This window comes from Papio anubis, chromosome 4 (assembly GCF_008728515.1).
Source record: "Papio anubis isolate 15944 chromosome 4, Panubis1.0, whole genome shotgun sequence".
Classification (NCBI taxonomy): Eukaryota; Metazoa; Chordata; class Mammalia; order Primates; family Cercopithecidae; genus Papio; species Papio anubis.
The window spans coordinates 18,206,089-18,224,582 of NC_044979.1; the positions used below are offsets into that span (position 1 = coordinate 18,206,089).

At 47.3% G+C, this 18,494-nt stretch overlaps 1 protein-coding gene across 3 annotated transcripts in view; it reads right to left on the minus strand.

Annotated features, from left to right (window-relative positions):
• RAB19 (RAB19, member RAS oncogene family) overlaps positions 1–18,494 on the minus strand; it is a 42,548-nt gene that overhangs the window by 14,486 nt on the left and 9,568 nt on the right. For all 3 annotated transcript variants that reach the window (XM_031665107.1, XM_031665106.1, XM_031665108.1), the window contains one exon: positions 14,648–14,831. In XM_031665107.1, the coding sequence (XP_031520967.1) occupies positions 14,648–14,831 (184 nt within the window). The remainder of the gene's footprint in view (positions 1–14,647; positions 14,832–18,494) is intronic.

Sequence of the window (18,494 nt, forward strand, 5' to 3'; positions counted from 1 at the left end):
AAAAAAAAAAAAAAAAAAAAAAAAATTCCAGGTGTGTGCCAACATGCTTGGCTAAATTTTGTATTTTTTGTAGAGACAGGGTTTCATCATGTTGGGAAGGTTGATATCGAACTCCTGACTTCAAATGATCTGCCTGCCTTGGCCTCCCAAGGTGCTGGGATTTGGCCACCGCGCCTGGACAAAAATGTATGTTTCTTTTTTTTTTTTTTTTTTTGAGACAGAGTCTGTCTCTGTCTGCCCAGGCTGGAGTGCAGTGGCCGGATCTCAGCTCACTGCAAGCTTCGCTTCCCGGGTTTACGCCATTCTCCTGCCTCAGCCTCCCGAGTAGCTGGGACTATAGGCGCTCGCCACCTCGCCCGGCTAGTTTTTTGTATTTTTTTAGTAGAGATGGGGTTTCACCGTGTTAGCCAGGATGGTCTCGATCTCCTGACCTCGTGATCCGCCCGTCTCGGCCTCCCAAAGTGCTGGGATTACAGGCTTGAGCCACCGCGCCCGGCCCCAAAAATGTATGTTTCAATTACACACTCAAGGCCAGATGCAGTGGCTCATGCCTGTAATCAAAAAAAAAAAAAAATTACACACTCAAAAGAAGGAACACAAAACTTGACGAACAAATACAACCCTAATGACACACATCAATCTACCTGCATTTATCTGCACATCAATTCCAATCAATATTCTGAAAATCTCATCAATTTCTGGGATCGTGCACTTTATGGGATTATTTACCATTGAAATTGTCCTACCAACAAGTTACACAACAGGAGAACATAGTCACTGAAAACCATCGACCTGTAATTAACCAGCCTTTGCTTCTGTTCAAATTACAGTGTGCGCTTGAAAGGGATCCATAAAATTTACCAGTTTCCCTGAATTAGAGGCTACAAGGGTCTTGTCTGCTGTGAAAACAGGGACAACTTCTCTGAAGTTTACCACGGTCCCATAACTGGCACTGTGAAACTGCCTCAGGCAGACTTTGCTTTATAGATATGGTACTGTGTGTTAATTCTGGCATTTTTTTCACATCTTCCAAATTGTGTAATTGGTAACAAACAAATGATATGAAATTAAGTAAGGGCCAAGCATGGTGGCTCACACCTGTAATGACAACGTTTTGGGAGGCTGAGGTGGGAAAATTGCTTGAGCCCAGGTTTTTGAGACCAGCCTGGGCAACACGGTGAGACTCCATCTCTATAAAAAATTTAAAAATAAAAAATTAGCCTGGCATGATGGCATGAACCTGTAGCCCCAGTTACTTGGGGTGGGGGGAAGCCTGAGGCAGGAGTATGCCCAGGAGATCGAAGCTGCAGTGAGCCATGATCATGGCATTGAACTCCAGCTCGAGCAACAGAGAAAGACCCTGTCTCAAAAAAAAAAAAAAAACAAAAAAAACCAAAAAAGAATAAACAAAAGTTCCAAGAGAACATTTTGGGTTTTTTGTGTTGTGTGTGTGTGTGTGTGTGTGTGCGCTTTATTTTTTACTTTTTTTTTTCTTTTTTGGAGATGGAGTCTTGCTCTGTCACCAGGCTGGAGTGCAGTGGCTCAGTCTCAGCTCACTACAACCTCCGCCTCCCGCGTTCAAACAATTCTCCTGCCTCAGCCTCCTGATTAGCTGGGATTACAGGCACGCGCCACCACGCCCGGCTAATTTTTGTATTGTTAGTAGAGATAGGGTTTCACCATGTTGGCCAGGCTGGTCTCGAACTCCTGACCTTGTGATCTGCCCACCTCCACCTCCCAAAGTGCTGGGATTACAGGCGTGAGCCACCGCGCCCAGCCATTTGTTTTTTATTTTTTAACCCAACACAAATATGTCTGAACAAAAAGTATGTGGGGAAAAGAAAGAGAGATCAGCCTGTTACTGTGTCTATATAGAAAGAAGTAGACATAAGAGACTCCATTTTGTCCTGTATTTGAGATGCTGTTAATCTGTGACCCTACCCCCAACCTTGTCCTTGCAAGAGACATGTGCTGCGGTGACTCAAGGTTTAATGGATTTTGGGCTGTACAGGATGTGTCTTTGTTAAACAAGTGCCTGAAGGCAGCTTGCTGGTTAAAAGTCATCACCATTCTCTTAATTTCAACTACCCAGGGACACCTACACGGCCAAACGCCAAACGTCGCAGGGACCTCTGCCTAGGAAAGCTAGGTGTTGTCCAAGGTTTCTCCCCATGTGATAGACTGAAACAATGCTGCTAAAAGGTTTATGGAGATGTTTGCATATGCATCTCAAGGCACAGCATTTTCCTTTAAACTTATTCATGTCACAGAGATTTTTGTTCATATGTCTTACTGCCGATTTCCTCCCTACAATGATCCTATTGTCCTGCCACTCCCTTATCTTTAAGATGGTAAAGATAATTATCAATAAATACTAAGGGAACTCAGACACCGGTGCCGTCATGGGTCCTCTGTAAGCTGAGCGCCGGTCCCCTGGGCCCACTTTCTCTTTCTCTATACCTTGTCTGTGTGTCTCATTTCTTTTCTCAAGTCTCTCGTTCCACCTAACGAGAAACACCCACAGGTGTGGAGGGGCAGGCCACCCCTTCATCTCTATACATATATATACACAGAGAGAGAGAGAGAGAGAGAGAGAAAGGGGGGTCCAGTTTACCCTTCACCCAGTTTCCCCCAATGGTAATATCTTGTATAACTATAGCACGTTATCAATATCAGGAAATTGACATGGGTGCTATCCACAGACTTTAATCAGATTTCTTGTCACGAGGCCAGGCTTGATGGCTCATGCCTGTAATCCTTGCACTTTGGGAAGCCAAGGCAGGTGGATCACCTGAGGTCAGAAGTTCAAGACCAGCCTGACCAACATGGCGAAACCCCATCTCTACTAAAAACACAAAATTAGGCTGGGCGCGGTGGCTCAAACCTGTAATCCCAGCACTTTGGGAGGCCAAGATGGGCGGATCACGAGGTCAGAAGATCGAGACCATCCTGGCTAACATGGTGAAACCCCACCTCTACTAAAAAAATACAAAAAACTAGCCGGGCAAGGTGGCAGGCGCCTGTAGTCCCAGTTATTCGGGAGGCTGAGTCAGGAGAATGGCGTGAACCTGGGAGGCGGAGCTTGCAGTGAGCTGAGATCCGGCCACTGCACTCCAGCCTGGGCGATAGAGCGAGACTCCGTCTCAAAAAAAAAAAAAAAAAAAAAAAAAAAATTTATTGGCCAGGCGCGGTGGCTCACACCTGTAATCCCTGCACTATGGGAGGCCAAGGTGGGTGGATCACCTGAGGTCAGGAATTCGAGACCAGCCTGGCCAACATGGTAAAAACCCTGTCTCTACTAAAAATACAAAAAATTAGCTGGGTGTGGTGCCGGGCGCCTGTAATCCCAGCTACTCAGGAGGCTGAGGCAGGAGAATCACTTGAACCTGGGAGGCGGAGGTTGCAGTGAACTAAGATCGTGCCACTGCACTCCAGCCTGGGCAACAAGAACAAAATTCTTTCTAAAAAATAAAAAATAAAAAGATTTCTTGTTATGAAATGAATAAATGTCCCACGCACTTATTTGTGTGTATGTTTATAATTATACACAATTTGATCACATGCGTAGATTTCTTTAATCACCACCACAGTCAAAGCACTGAACAGCTCCATTCTCACAAGGATCTCTTTCATGTTATTCCTTTATAACTCTCACCACCCCCGGTCCTCTGCCCCTGCTAACCACCAATCTCTTCTAGTTCTAGAATATTATATAAATGGATTCATATACGTAACCTTTTGAGATTATCTTTTTTTCACTCAGCATAATTCCTTTGAGATCCATTCAAGTTGTTGTATAAATCAGTAGTTTGTTTTCTGCATACCACTAATGGTTTTCACTACTGAGTAGTATTTAATAGTATGCATGGACCAACATTTGTGGTTTCTTGTTTTTTGTTTTTTGTTTTTTTAAACATAGTCTCTCTGTTGCCCAGGCTGGATTCTCCTGCCTCCATCTCTTGAGTAGCTGGGACTCCAGGAGTGCGCCACCATGCCCAGCTAACTTTTGTATTTTTAGTAGAGACGGGGTTTCAAGGCTGGCCTGAACTCCTGACCTCAGCTGATCTGCCCACCTTGGCCTCCCTACATGTTGGGATTACAGGCATGAGCCACCACACCCAGCCAAGGACCAACATTTGTTTAACCATCCACCTTATTTATTTATTAATTTGAGCACAGCCTTGTTCTGTCGCCCAGGATGGAGTGCAGTGGTGCGATCTTGGCTCACTGCAACCTCCACCTCCCAGATTCAAGCGATTCTCCTGCCTCAGCCTCTCGAGTAACTGGGATTACAGGTGTGCACCCCCATGCCTGGCTAATTTTTGTATTTTTTGGAAAGACAGGGTTTCACCATGTTTGCCAGGCTGGTCTTGAACTCCTGACCTCAAGTGTTCCATCCACCTCAGCCTCCCAAAGTGCTGGGATTACAGGCGTGAGCCACTGTGCCTGGCCTTTATTCATTTTTTTTTTGAGACAGGGTCTTGTCCTGTCACCTGGGCTGGAGTGCAGTAGCATGGTCATAGGTCACTGCAACGTTAATGTTCTGGGCTCAAGCAATCAGCCTCTCAAATAGCTAGGACTACAGGCACACACCACCACACATGGCAAATTTGTGTGTGTGTGTGTGTGTGTGTGTGTGAGACAGGGTCTCACTTTGTTACACAGACTGGAGTTCAGTGGAGTGATCTTGGCCTATGAAAATTTAATACCACAGATGTACTGTGTATGGCCTTTTGGAGGGTCATAAACCATTGTAATATTGAAGATATTTTCACTCCCAAGAGCATGAATGAATAAGATCAATGGAGAGGAAAAACAGCTCAGAAGCAAACTCATGTATAAATGATGTGTACTCTACAAAAAGATGGTGCCACAGTGCAGTGGCACGATGTCGGCTCACTGCAACCTCCACCTCCTGGGTTCAAGTGATTCTCCTGCCTCCGCCTCCCAAGTAGCCGGGATTACAGGCACCCACCACAACGCCCAGCTAATTTTTGTATTTTTCTAGTAGGGATGGAGTTTTACCATGTTGGCCAGGCTGGTCTTGAACTCCTGACTTCAGGTGATCAGCCCATCTCGGCCTCCCAAAGTGTTGGGATTACAGGCAATAACCACTGTGCCTGGCCAAGGTTGCCTTTTTAGTAAACTGTACCGAGACAATTAGATCTTTATATGAAAAAGTTTTGACCCATACCTTTCACCATACACAAAAAATCAATTACACGTAGATCACAGATCTAAATGTAAAAGGCAGAGTAATGATAATAATTAATCGATTAAACTTTAAAAGGTAATATAATCTTGATGATTTCAATTAAGAAAAAGTTTCCTAAATAGGACACAGGAAGCAATCATTATTAAAGAAAAGATCAATAGATTGAAATATATTAAAATTAAGAGTGTCTGTTCACCAAAATACACCACCAAGAGAGGAAAAGGCTGGGTATAGTAGTTCATGCCTGTAATCCCAGTGGTTTGGGAAGCTGAGGCAAGAGGATCACTTGAGCCCAGGAATTCAAGACCAGCCTGGGCAATACAGCAAGGCCCCATCTCTACAAAACATAAAAAAAAACTAGCTGGGGCTGGGCGTGGTGCCTCACATCTCTAATCTCAGCACTTTGGGAGCCTGAGGCCGGTGGATTACTTGAGGCCAGGAGTTTGAGACCGGAGTTTGAGACCAGCTTAGCCAACATGGTGAAACCCCATCTTTACTCATAATACAAAAATTAGCTGGGTGTAGTGGCACATGCCTGTAATCCCAGCTACTTGGGAGGCTGAGGCATGAGACTCGCTTGAACCCAGGAGGTGGAGGTTGCAGTGAGACAAGATTGGGCCACTATACACAGTGGGTCACAGTATATCTGGGTCACAGTTCGAGACTCTGTCTCAAACAAAAACAAAAACAAAAACAAAATCAAAACCTAACTGCACATGGTGGAATGCGCCTGTCGTCCCAGCTACTTGGAAGATTGAGGCAGGAGGATTGCTTCAGCCCAGGAGTTCGAAGCTGCAGTAAGCTAGGATGGCACTATTGCACTCCAGCCTGGGTGACAGAGTTGGACCCTATCTATAAAAAATAAAACATAAAAAAACCAAAATGTTCCTTCCTTCAGGTATTTTTAAGAAGAGAGAGGGAAAGGTTAGTCCACAGGGTGGAAGATGATGTTTGCAACACATGTAACTGACAAGGGCTGGGGCCTCCTTCAAGAGAGCCTAGTGCAGGGAATGCAGGTGACAGAGCCCAGCAGGACGGAGTGCAGTGCCCTGGGGGGATAGCACCCCATCCCCCGTACCGTGCAGGCACTCATGCACAACCACGCTGCAAGATGCAGGATTCGATTCCTCTATCAGGCAACCTTGGCTTTTGAGCACCCCATTGCCTGAAAAATTAAACTTTCTTCGAGTTTTGCTTAGTCTAAGACTCTTTCTACCTACAAAGTTGTCCTTCCTCCGTTCTCTCCTTCCCAGGGGCAGGTCTACATCTCATAGAAGACTCCCTGCCTCCTTCTGCTCCTTCTTTTTTTTATTTGTTTTTTGAGATGGAGTCTCGCTCTGTTGCCCCCAGGCTGGAGTGCAAGGGTACGATCTCAGCTCACACAACCTCTGCCTCCTGGGTTCAAGCGATTCTCCTGCCTCAGCCTCCTGAGCAGCTGGGATTACAGTCGCCTGCCACCACGCCCAGCTATTTTTTGTATTTTTAGTAGAGACGAGGTTTCACCATGTTGGACAGGCTGGTCTCGAACTCCTGACCTCAGGTGATCCACCTGCCTCGGCCTCCCAAAGTGCTCCTCCCAAGGAGATTATAGGCATGAGCCACCATGCCCAGCCCTGCTCCTTCTTCTTTATCCCTCACTGCTGTTTCTCCCAATAAATCTCTTGCATGTCTATCTCATCCTGTCCCAACATCTGCTTCCTGGAGGACCCACACTGACACAGACTCATTTTCAGAAGATATAAGCTACTCTTAGAAATTAACAAGAAAAAGATAACAAACAGAAAAATGGGACTTGGACTTGAAAAGTATTTCACAACAGAGGATATCCAAATAGCTAACACACATCTGAAAGGTGTTCAATCTCATTAATAGACAGGGAAGTGCAAATGAAGAACACTAGTGATCTCATGACACACTTCTCAGGATGCATGGAAGTAAAAGGACTAACAGCACCAAATGTTGGTGAGGATGTAGAACAACTGGAACCCGCGCATGCTGCTGATGGGAGTACAGACTAGAACGACTACTCTGCAAGTGGTTTGAGATTATCTAGAGCGGCATGACCATGCAATTTTGCTTCTGGGTATTACCCAACAGAGCCGTGTGCCCATCGGCATCAATAAACATGTACCAGAATGCTCAGAGCAGCATTATTTTCCTAGTTGCCCCAAACTAGAAACAACTCAAATGTCCATTGCCAACAGAACACAGAAATACTCTGTAGGGTGTTCTTGCAAAGGAATAGTATACAAATTATACAAAAGAATAGATTACAGCCACATGCAACAATGGATGAAACTCATAAACAATATCGAGGGAAAGAAACTTAGGCAAAAAGGTATGATTTTGTTTATATATAACGTACAAAACAATAGCAAAACAAGACGAGGCATGGTGGATCATGCCTGTAATCCCAGCACTTTGGGAGGCTGAGATGGGTGGATCACTTGAGGTCGGGAGTTCAAGACCAGCCTGGCCAACATAGTAAAACCTGTATGTACTAAAAATACAAAAATCAGCTGGGCATGGTGGCACCTGCCTGTAATCCCAGCTACTTGGGAGTCTGAGGCATAAGAATCGCTTGAACCTGGGAGGCAGAGTTTGCAGTGAGCCAAGATCATGGCACTGCACTCCGGCCTGGACAATGGAGTGAGACTCCATCTCAAAAAAAAAAAAAAAAAAGCAAAACAAAACAAAACTGCAGTATTTAGGGATGTGGGCTTAGGTAGTAAAATGATTAAAAAAGAAAAAAGCAAAGAAGTATTTATCATAAAAGCACTTGCCTTTGGGGCAGAAGGAGTAGGGGGTAATGAAGTGAAAGCCGGTGGGGGTGGAGAGTGGGCTGGCAATATTCTTTTTTTTTTTTTTTTTTTTCTGAGACAGGGTCTTACTGTGTCACCCAGGCTGGAGTGCAGTGGCGTGATCACAGCTCACTGCAGACGCTACCTCCTGGGCTAAAGCAGTCCTCCCAATTCAGGCTCCCTCATAGCTGGGACTACAGGCACATGCCATCATGCGCAGCTAATTTGCAATTTTTTATAGAGATCAGGTCTCCTGTGTTGCTCAGGCTGATCTCAAACTCCTGGGCTCAAGAGATCCTCCCATCTCTGCCTCCCAAAGTGTTGGGGTTACAGGTGTGAGCCCACAAGCAGTCAATATTCTCTGTCTTTTTTTTTTTTTTAGAGACTGAGTCTCTGTCACCCAGGCTGGAGTGCAGTGGTGCAATCTTGGCTCATCACACCGTCCGCCTCCCAGGTGCAAGCAATTCTCCTGCCTCAGCCTCCCAAGTAGCTGGGATTACGGGTGCACGCCGCTATGCCTGGCTAATTTTCTTTTCTTTTTTGTATTTTAGTAGAGACAGGGTTTCACTGTGTTGCCCAGGCTGGTTTCGAACTCCTGAGCTCAGGCAATCTGCCCGCCTCGGCCCCCCAAAGTGCTAGGACTACAGACATGAGCCACCACACCCGGCCAATATTCTCTGTCTTTTTTTTTTTTTTTTGAGACGGAGTCTCACTGTGTCTCCCAGGCTGGAGTGCAGTGGCGCGATCTCGGCTCACTGCAAGCTCCGCCCCCCGGGTTCACGCCATTCTCCCGCCTCAGCCTCCCAAGTAGCTGGGACTACAGGCGCCCGCTACCGCGCCCGGCTAGTTTTTTGTATTTTTAGTAGAGACGGGGTTTCACCATGTTAGCCAGGATAGTCTCGATCTCCTGACCTTGTGATCCACCCGCCTCGGCCTCCCAAAGTGCTGGGATTACAGGCTTGAGCCACCGCGCCCGGCCTTTAATATTCTCTGTCTTGACCCAGCTGGTGTTTGCTCAGCTGTTCCCTTTGAGATAAATCAATGTGTACTTTTCTTTATATACTTAATATGTCCCAACAAAAAAGATTTTGAAAATCCTTTCCCATAGTCACTGTCATCAACTTGCTCAGTGTCAAAGCTGAACTTAGATCATAATGATCCCCAAAGAAGTTTCAATTCAAGACCGTTTTCAGCAGACATTAGCACATTTGAGTGCTACAGTAGGCTGGGAAAGGGGTCCCATGGAGACCAGGCTCTAGCCTCAGGCAGCTGTCAATGCTAACAGGGTCTTTGCAGGTGTGATTAATTTGAGGATCTTGAGATGGGGGGATTATTCTGGATTACCTGGGCAGGCCCTGAATGCAATCGCAAGTATCCTTACAAGGTGGAGGCAGAAGGAGCCTTGATCCCATACAGGGAGGAGAAGGTGATGTGAAGGCAGAGGCACACAAAGCCAAAGATTGCACCAGAAACCAGAGGAGGTGAGGGACCGAGTCTCCCCTAGAGTGTCCAGAGGGGCACGGCCCTGCTAACACCTCCATTTCAGCCCCGCAGGACTGATTTCAGACTTGTAGCCTCCAGAACAGCGGGAGAACACATCTGCTGTTTTCAGCCCCCAGCTTGTGGCAGCTGGTTACAGCAGCCACAGGAAACTCGTATAGCGCGCACCTTCAGGAGAAGCATGCGCGTGTTTTTAGCTGGTGAGCCTGAAGCTCAGGGCTGAGCTCTGCTTCTAGAAGAAAGGAATGAGAGCCCCTGGTGGAGGAAGGGATGTGGTGGGAAAAGGAACCTCTGCAGCCAGGAATCTGATCTACTCCCTGCATCCCGCTCCATCTGTGCATTTTGACTTTTTTTGTTTTATTATTATTTTTTTTTAGAGATAGGGTCTCCATCTGTTACCTAGGCTGGAGCACAGTGGCTCAATAATAGTTCACTTCAGCCTTGAACTCCTAGCCTCAAGTGATCTGCCCACCTCAGCCTCTGGAGTAGCTGAGACTACAGCATATACCACTGAGTCAACTCTTTATTTATTTATTTATTTATTTGTTTGAGACAGAATCTCGCTCTGTCACCCAGGCTGGAGTGCAGTGGCGCGCTCTTGGCTCACTGCAACCTCCGCCTCTTGGGTTCAAGCGATTCTCATGCCTCAGCCTCTCAAGTAGCTGGGACTACAGGCACTCACCACCATGCCTGGCTGATTTTTTTGGTATTTTTAATAGAGACAGGGTTTCATCATGTTGGCCAGGCTGGTCTCAAACTCCTAACTTCAAGTGATCCGCCCACCTCGGCCTCCCAAAGTGCTGGGATTATAGGCGTGAGCCACTGCGCCCGGCCTTGAAGATTTTATTCAATCTGTTCTGTATGACTATTTATACATTTGACTGCATAAATAGTAATGTATTTGGCCATGGGGCATTGGCCCAGACCCTGCTGAGGGTGTTATATAACACAGAGTACACTTTTCTAAAATCTGACAAATTCTGAACTCTGAAATATTTGGAAAAAACCCTGCTGAGGGTTTTTGTTGACTGTGGACCTGTAAATATAACAGGACTTTAAGCAGAAGGTTTGGCTAAGATCCTTAGAGGGACAAATATCAGATGCTGAAGAAAGTTATGAGACAGAGCATCCAGGATAACCTATAAAAAATGGTCGGCTTGCCGGGCGCGGTGGCTCACGCCTGTAATCCCAGTACTTTGGGAGGCCGAGGCGGATGGATCACTTGAGGTTAGGAGTTTGAGACCAGTCTGTCCAGCACGGTGAAACTCTGTCTCTATTAAAAATCCAAAAATTACCCAGGCATGGTGGCAGGTGCCTGTAATCCCAGCTGCTTGGAAGGCTGAGGCAAGAGAATCACTTGAACCCTGGTGGCAGAGGTTGCAGTGAGCCGAGACTGCACCACTGCACTCCAGCCTGGGCAACAGAGCAAGACCCTATCTCAAAAAAAAAATTAAAAAATAAATAAATAAATAAAAAATGAGGTCACCTCCTAAAGCCCTTGCTGCGATGGAGTGGGGGTGGGAGAAAGATGGGAAGCCAGCCATGCCCAGAAGAAAGCAGGGCTAGGATCTGAAGTACCTTATGAACCATGTTCAGGAATATGTGCATTATTCTAAGGGAAATGGGGGCCTTTGAGGGTTTTACATGGGGCCATTAGGAGGAGCCGGGCCCCCTGTGGCCAGCTAGAGGAGGAAGAGCTGTACAAATCAACATGCAATCAACCACTGACACCGGGGTCATTCCTGTGCTGACGAAGTGGCTTCAAGGAGCTGGGGATAAACTTCTGAGACAGAAAGAAGCACGTGTATGAGGCAATATGTGCAGGGACACTTCCGTGAGGGATGACATAAATTTTTCTGGATTCAGGTGGGGAGGCCACGTACAGAAAACAGGAAGGCCCCTGTGTCAGCCCTCTGACAGGGACACCTTATCAACTGGGAGACTGCAACACTCCAGGTCATCTTTGGGGGTATTTCTAGAACCGAGGAAGAAGTGAGGCAGAGATGGTTGTTATGAAAGACAGACTAGGGTAAAAATACCAAGAAAACATTCTGAGACTCCTGGAAATCCTGCGACATCCTGGCATCTGTCACCCTTCTCTGATGCATCTGTTTCACAGAGTGACTAGTTAAAGATGGAGCTGGCTGGGGGAGAGGCAGCTGGGGGCTTGTGGGCTGGAGACAGGGAGCTGCCTTCAAAGATAGCACAGTGGGGCCAGGTGTGGTGGCTCATGCCTGTAATCCCAGCACTTTAGGAGGCCGAGGTGGGTGGATCACCTGAGGTCGGGAGTTCCAGACCAGCCTGGCCAACATGGTGAAATCCTGTCTCTACTAAAAATACAAACATTAGCTGAGGGTGGTGGTGGAAGCCTGTAATCCCAGCTACTCGGGAGGCTGAGGCAGGAGAATTGCTTGAACCTGAGAGGCAGAGATTGCAGTGAGTCAAGGTCACGTCACTGCACTCCAGCCTGGGCAACAGAGCAAGACTCCGTCTCAAAAAGAGAGAAGGTAGCACAGAGGGAGGCACCTGAGGTTGGACAGCTTTCCCTTCAGCCCCGAGGAAGAACTGCCTCCATTGTGTCCTAGAGATGCATGACCTTAATAAAAAGGTAGATCTGGGGCCGGGCGCGGTGGCTCAAGCCTGTAATCCCAGCACTTTGGGAGGCAGTAGGCCGGATCACGAGTCAGAGATCAGAGACCATCCTGGCTAGCAGTGAGCCCCGTCTCTACTAAAATACAAAACCTAGCGAGGCGTGGTGGCCCGGCGCCTGTAGTCCCAGCTACCGAGGAGGAGGCTGGTGAGGGAGAATGGCCTGAACCTGGGAGAGCGGGCTTGCAGTGAGCGAGATCCTTCCTGCACTCAACCTGGGTGACACAGCGTGAGACTCCATCTCAAAAAAAAAAAGGTAGATCTGGTCCACATTCCTGGGGAAACCGCATGTAGCTTAGAACTGCTTCATTCCCAAGTGAGATGCGTGCTATTCCGCCCTTCTCTAGGAGTCACCATTGCTGAGTTTCCTTCTGCCCCTGGAGGGCATGGGCTGCACCTGCCTGTCCACTCTGGCCCTTTGTATGCCATGGCACAGCTCTCCCATCTTTGCTCTACTACGACATAACTGTTTCCTTTTATTATTTATTTATTTATTTATTTTTAAGAGACCAGGTTTTGCTTTCTCACCCAGGCTGGAGTGCAGTATGATCACAGCTCCCTGCAGCCTCAAATTCCTGGGCTCAAGTGATCCCCCCACCCCAACCTCCCAAGTAGCTGGGACTATAGGCCTGTGCCACCACATCTCACTATTTTATTTTGTTTTAGTTTTTGTAGAGATGAGGTCTCACTATGTTGACCAGGATGGTCTCAAGCTATCCTCCTGCCTCAGCTTCCCAAAGTGCTGGGATTACAGGCATGAACCACCACACCTGGCCCAAAGACATTCATCACAGAAATAGAAAAGATTATCCTAAAATTTATATGGAACCATGAAAGACTCAGAATAGCCAAAGATATCCTGAGCAAAAAGAACCAACCTCGAGGAATCACATTGCCTGACTTCAAATTATACTATAGAACTATAGTAACCAAAACAGTGTGGTACTAATAAAAACAGACACATAGACCAATGGAACAGATTACGGAATCCAGAAATAAATCCATACATCTACAATAAAGTCACTTTCAACAAAGGTGCTAAGAACACATGTTGGAGAAAGGACAGTCTCTTCAATAGATGGTGCTGGGCCGGGCGCGGTGGCTCAAGCCTGTAATCCCAGCACTTTGGGAGGCCGAGACGGGCGGATCATGAGGTCAGGAGATCCAGAGACCATCCTGGCTAGCATGGTGAAACCCAAGTCTCTATTAAATACAAAAAAAAAAAAAAAAGAAATACAAAAAACTAGCCCGAGGCCCGAGGTGTGAGGCGTCTGTAGTCCAGCTACTTTCGGGAGGCTGAGGCGAGGAGAATGGCGTGAACCGGGCGAGGCTTGCAGTGAGCAGAGATCTGGCCACTGCCTCCAGCCGAGGCGACAGAGACTCACGTCTCAAAAAATAGATGGTGCTGGGAAAACTGGATACCCATATGGAGTGCAATGGTATGATCTCAGCTCACTGCAACCTCTGCCTGCTGGGCTCAAGCAAACCTCCCTCCTTAGCCTCCTGAGTAGCTGGGACTGCAGGTGCACACCACCACATTCAGCTAATTTTTTTTATTTTTTGTAGAGACGAGGTTTTGCCATGTTGCTCAGGCTGGTCTCAATCTCCTAGGCTCAAGCAATTTACCTGCCTCACCCTCCAAAGTGCGGGATTACAGGCATGAGCCACCGCGCCCCACCTAGTTTATGTATTTTAATGTAAATTATTGGTAAACACTTATAAATTGACTCTTCTTTTTTCTTTTTAAAAATCCACTTGTGGCCGGGAGCGGTGGCTCACGCCTGTAATCCCAGCACTTTGGGAGGCCAAGGTGGGGGGATCACAAGGTCAGGAGATCGAGACCATCCTGGCTAACATGGTGAAACCCCATCTCTACTAAAAATACAAAAAAATTAGCCAGGCATGGTGGCAGGCGCCTGTAGTCCCAGCTACTCGGGAGGCTGAGGCAGGAGAATGGCGTGAACCTGGGAGGCGGAGCTTGCAATGAGCTGAGATCGCGCCACTGCACTCGAGACTGGGTGACAGAGCAACACGCCGTCTCAAAAACAAACAAACAAACAAACAAACTCACTTGTACCCCCCAAAAATATATATATACCTACTAGATTCCCATAAACAAGTAAAAAACAAAACTCACCTGTTCACTCTGCAGTAGAGATTGTCAAAAATAAAAATAAAGGGCCAGGCACAGTGACTCATGCCGTAACCCCAGCACTTTGGGAGGGCCAGGCAGGAGGATCACTTGAGCCCGGGAGTTCAAGACCAGCCTGGGCAACAAGGCAAAACCCCATCTTTACAAAAATTAAAAAAAAAAAAAAAAAGGACTGGGCATGGTGGGATCCAGTTTAAAGGCACTTTCTGGGGCCCTATCCATCACTTGTACATCTAAGATTTCATTTTCCACTGCCATCAGAAACACGCAGAAAGCTGAGCATCCTCAGAGGAGAGTAAACCAAAGTTAAAAACTTCAAAAATGCCATACCAATCAGCATAATGACCAAATTTGCTGCTCCATATTTCTCTATCTCATGAATCCAGTGAGGGACAGACTCAAACGTGGATCGCCGGGTGAGGTCATAGGCGATGATGGCCGCGTGGGCACTGCGGTAGTAGCTTTGGGTGATGGTGCGAAAGCGCTCCTGGCCAGCTGTGTCCCACACCTGCATCTGGAGAAGGACAGGAAGGGGAGTCCAAATCAGGGGTTCCCACAGGTAATGGGAACTCCTTCACCTACATCGTCTTAAAAACACAGTTTTCTGGGTCTCACTTCTAGATATTCAGACCCGATAGATCTGGAGTAGGATACAGGAATCTATTCTTTCAATTTTTCACTAGATGACTTGGGTATCCTCCTTGGCTGGAGAACGACCATCTAAGACAAACTTGTCCATCCTGCAACCCGCGGGACACATTTGGTCCAGGACAGCTTGGAATGTGGCCCAACACAAATTTTTAAACTTTCTTAAAATATTATGAGATCTTTTTGCAATTTTTTTTTCTTTTTTTTAGCTCATCAGGTATCGTTAGTGTTAGTGTAATTTATGTGTGGCCCAAGACAATTCTTCTTCCAACATAGCCCAGGGAAACCAGAAGCTTGGACAGCCCTGAATGAAGGGATGCTGCTGTCCAAGAGGCGGACCTATTTTATCCTGGGGTCTTGTGTTCTTTGCCTTTTCACCTGATTCATCACGTGGTCCAGATTTGGGGGCTCATCTTTTGAGCCTGCCCATGGATCTGAACACCGGCAAAGGTGATAATATTGGCCGAACTGTTTTGATTTTAAAGGAACACTCAAGCTGTTCATGTCTGGAATGTCCTCACAACAATGCCTCCCAAATTAGCCACCCAAGCGGCAGCACCAATTCACACAGCCTCTCACAGTGTCTGAGGGTAACAATTTCTTCATATTCTCACACTATTTATATAAAATTTATTTTTTAGAGAAAGTTTGCAAACCATACACCAAAGCTAGAGATAATAGAAAAATGAGGCTGGGTGCAGTGGCTCATGCCTATGATCCCAGCACTTTGGGAGGCTGAGGTGGCGGATTGCTTAAGCTCAGGAGTTTGAGACCAGTCTGGCAATATGGTGAAACCCCATCTCTATGAAACATACAAAAATTAGCTGGGCATGGCGGCGCATGCCTGTAGTCCCAGCTACTTGGGAGACTGGGGCAGGAGGATCCCTTGAGCACAGGAGGTCGAGGCTGTAGTGAGCTGAGATCATGCGCCACTGCCCTCCATCTGGGCAACAGAGTGAGACCCTGTCTCAAAAAAAATTTAAAAAACTCCTCATACACCTATCATCCAGATTTAATAATTAATGAGATTTTGTTACTTGCTTCATCTAGTCCTTTCTGTTGATTTCTTTGAGGTATTTTTAAATTTTTAGGCCGGGCGCGGTGGCTCAAGCCTGTAATCCCAGCACTTTGGGGAGGCGAGAGGCAGATCCGCGAGGTCAGGAGATGAGACCATCCTGGCTAACCGCGGTGAAACCCCGTCTCTACTAAAAAATACAAAACTAGCGAGGCGGCCGGCCGAGGCGCCTGTAGTCCCAGCCTTCTCGGAGGCTGAGAGCAGGAAGAATGGTAAGCTTCGGTGAGCTTGCAGTGAGCTGAGATCCGGCCTGCACTCCAGCTTGGCGACAGAGCCAGATCCCGTCTCAAAAAAAAAAAAAATTTTTAAATTTTATTTATTATTATCTTTTGAGACAAGTCACCAAGCTGACTCAAACTGGAGTGCAATGGTGTGATGTTGGCTCACTGCAACCTCTGTCTCCTGGGTTCCAGAAGTAATTTCATGCCTTAAGCCCGAGCAGCTGGGATACAGGCGTCATCCCTACTTGTGAATTAATTTTGTATTTTTAGTAGAAACAGATTTTCTTTTTTTTTTTGAGGCGGGTCTGGCTCTGTAACCCAGGCTGGAGTGCGTGGCGGATCTCAGCTCACTGCAAGCTCCGCCTCCCGGGTTCCGCCATTCTCCGGCCTCAGCCTCCCGAGTAGCTGGGACTACGAAACCGCCACCTCGCCCGGCTATTTTTGTATTTCTTAGTAGAGGCGGGGGACTGCAGTGTGTTAGCCAAGGATGGTCTCGATCTCCTGACCTCGTGATCCGCCCATCTTGGCCTCCCAAAATTCTGGGATTACAGGCTTGAGCCACCGCGCCCGGCCAGAGACAGGTTTTCACCACGTTGGCCAGGCTGGTCTTGGACTCCTGACCTTGAGTAATCCTCCTGCCTCGGCCTCCAAAAGTGCTGGGATTACAGGCGTGAGCCACCATGCCTGGCAGTTTATGGCATTTTTGAGTACATAGAAAATTTGACTTCTTTTTTTTTTTGAGACTCTGTCGCCTAGGCTGGAGTGCAGTGGTATGATCTCGGCTCACTGTAACCTCTGCCTCCCAGGTTTGAGAGATTCTTGTGCCTCAGCCTCCTGAGTAGCTGGGACTACAGGTGCCTGCCACCACGCCTGGCTAATTTTTGTATTTTTAGTAGAGACAGGGTTTCAACATGTTGGCCAGGCTGGTCTTGAACTCCTGACCTCAAGTGATCCACCTGCCTCGGCCTCCCAAAGTGCTAGGCTTATAAGTGTGAGCCACCTTGCCTGGCCGCTAGAACATTTGACCTTTTTTTTTTTTTTTGAGACTGAGTCTGGCTCTGTCGCCCAGGCTGGAGTGCAGTGGCGGGATCTCCAGCTCACTACAGCTCGCCTCGGGTTCGCCATTCTCCTGCCTCAGCCTCCCGGTAGCTGGGACCACAGGCCGCCGCCAGCCCGGCTAGTTTTGTATTTTTTAGTAGAGGCGGGGTTTCACGTGTTAGCCAGGATGGTCTCGATCTCCTGACCTCGTGATCCCACCCGTCTCGGCCTCCCAAAGTGCTGGGATTACAGGCTTGAGCCACCCAGCCCGACCAACATTTGACCTTTTAAGGACAGGCATGGTGGCTCATGCCTGTAATCCCAGCACTTTGGGAGGGTGAAGTGGGAGGATTTGAGCCCTGGAGTTTGAGACTGGCCTGAGCAACACAGGAAAATCCCGTCTCTACAACAAATTTAAAAAATGAGTTGGGCATGGTGGGGTGCACCTGTGGTCCCAGCTACTCAGGAGGCTGAGGTGAGAGGATCACTTGAGCCAGGGAGATGGAGGCTGGAGTGAGCTGTGATCATGCCACTGGACTTTAGCCTGGGTGACAGAACAAGACCCTGTCTCAGGCTGGGTGTGGTAGCTCACACCTGTAATCCCAGCACTTTGGGAGGTAGAGGCAGGTGGATCACTTGAGGTTAGGACCTTGAGACCAGTCTGGCCGGCATAGTGAAACGCTATCTCTACTAAAAATACAAAACTTAGCCAGGCGTGGTGGTGTGCACCTTTAAATCCAGCTACTTGGAATGCTGAGGCATGAGAATTGCTTGAGCCCAGGAGGCAGAGATTGCGGTGAGCTGAAATTGAGCTCCTGGACTCCAGCCTGGGTGATGGAGTGAGGCTCTGCCTCAAAAAACCAAAAACAAAAAGCCCTGTCTATCCCCTCCCCCCGCCAAAAAAAAAAAAAAAATAAAAGCCAATTTGACCTTTATATAGTTAGAGAAATGTATAAATTTGAGCTTCATAGTTAGATTCAGCAATATTTTTTTTATTGGCTTCTGGATTCGTGTCTCATTTAAAGCCTGATTTTCCCATTCCATGATGAGAAAAATAAATACTCCCATGTTTTCTTCCACTATTTGTATGATTTCATGTTTTGTATTGAAATATTTTATCGCTTAGACATGTGCTTTGTTGTTGGGAATTCTGGCTAAAAAAGGTGGAACTGGCTGGGCGCGGTGGCTCACACCT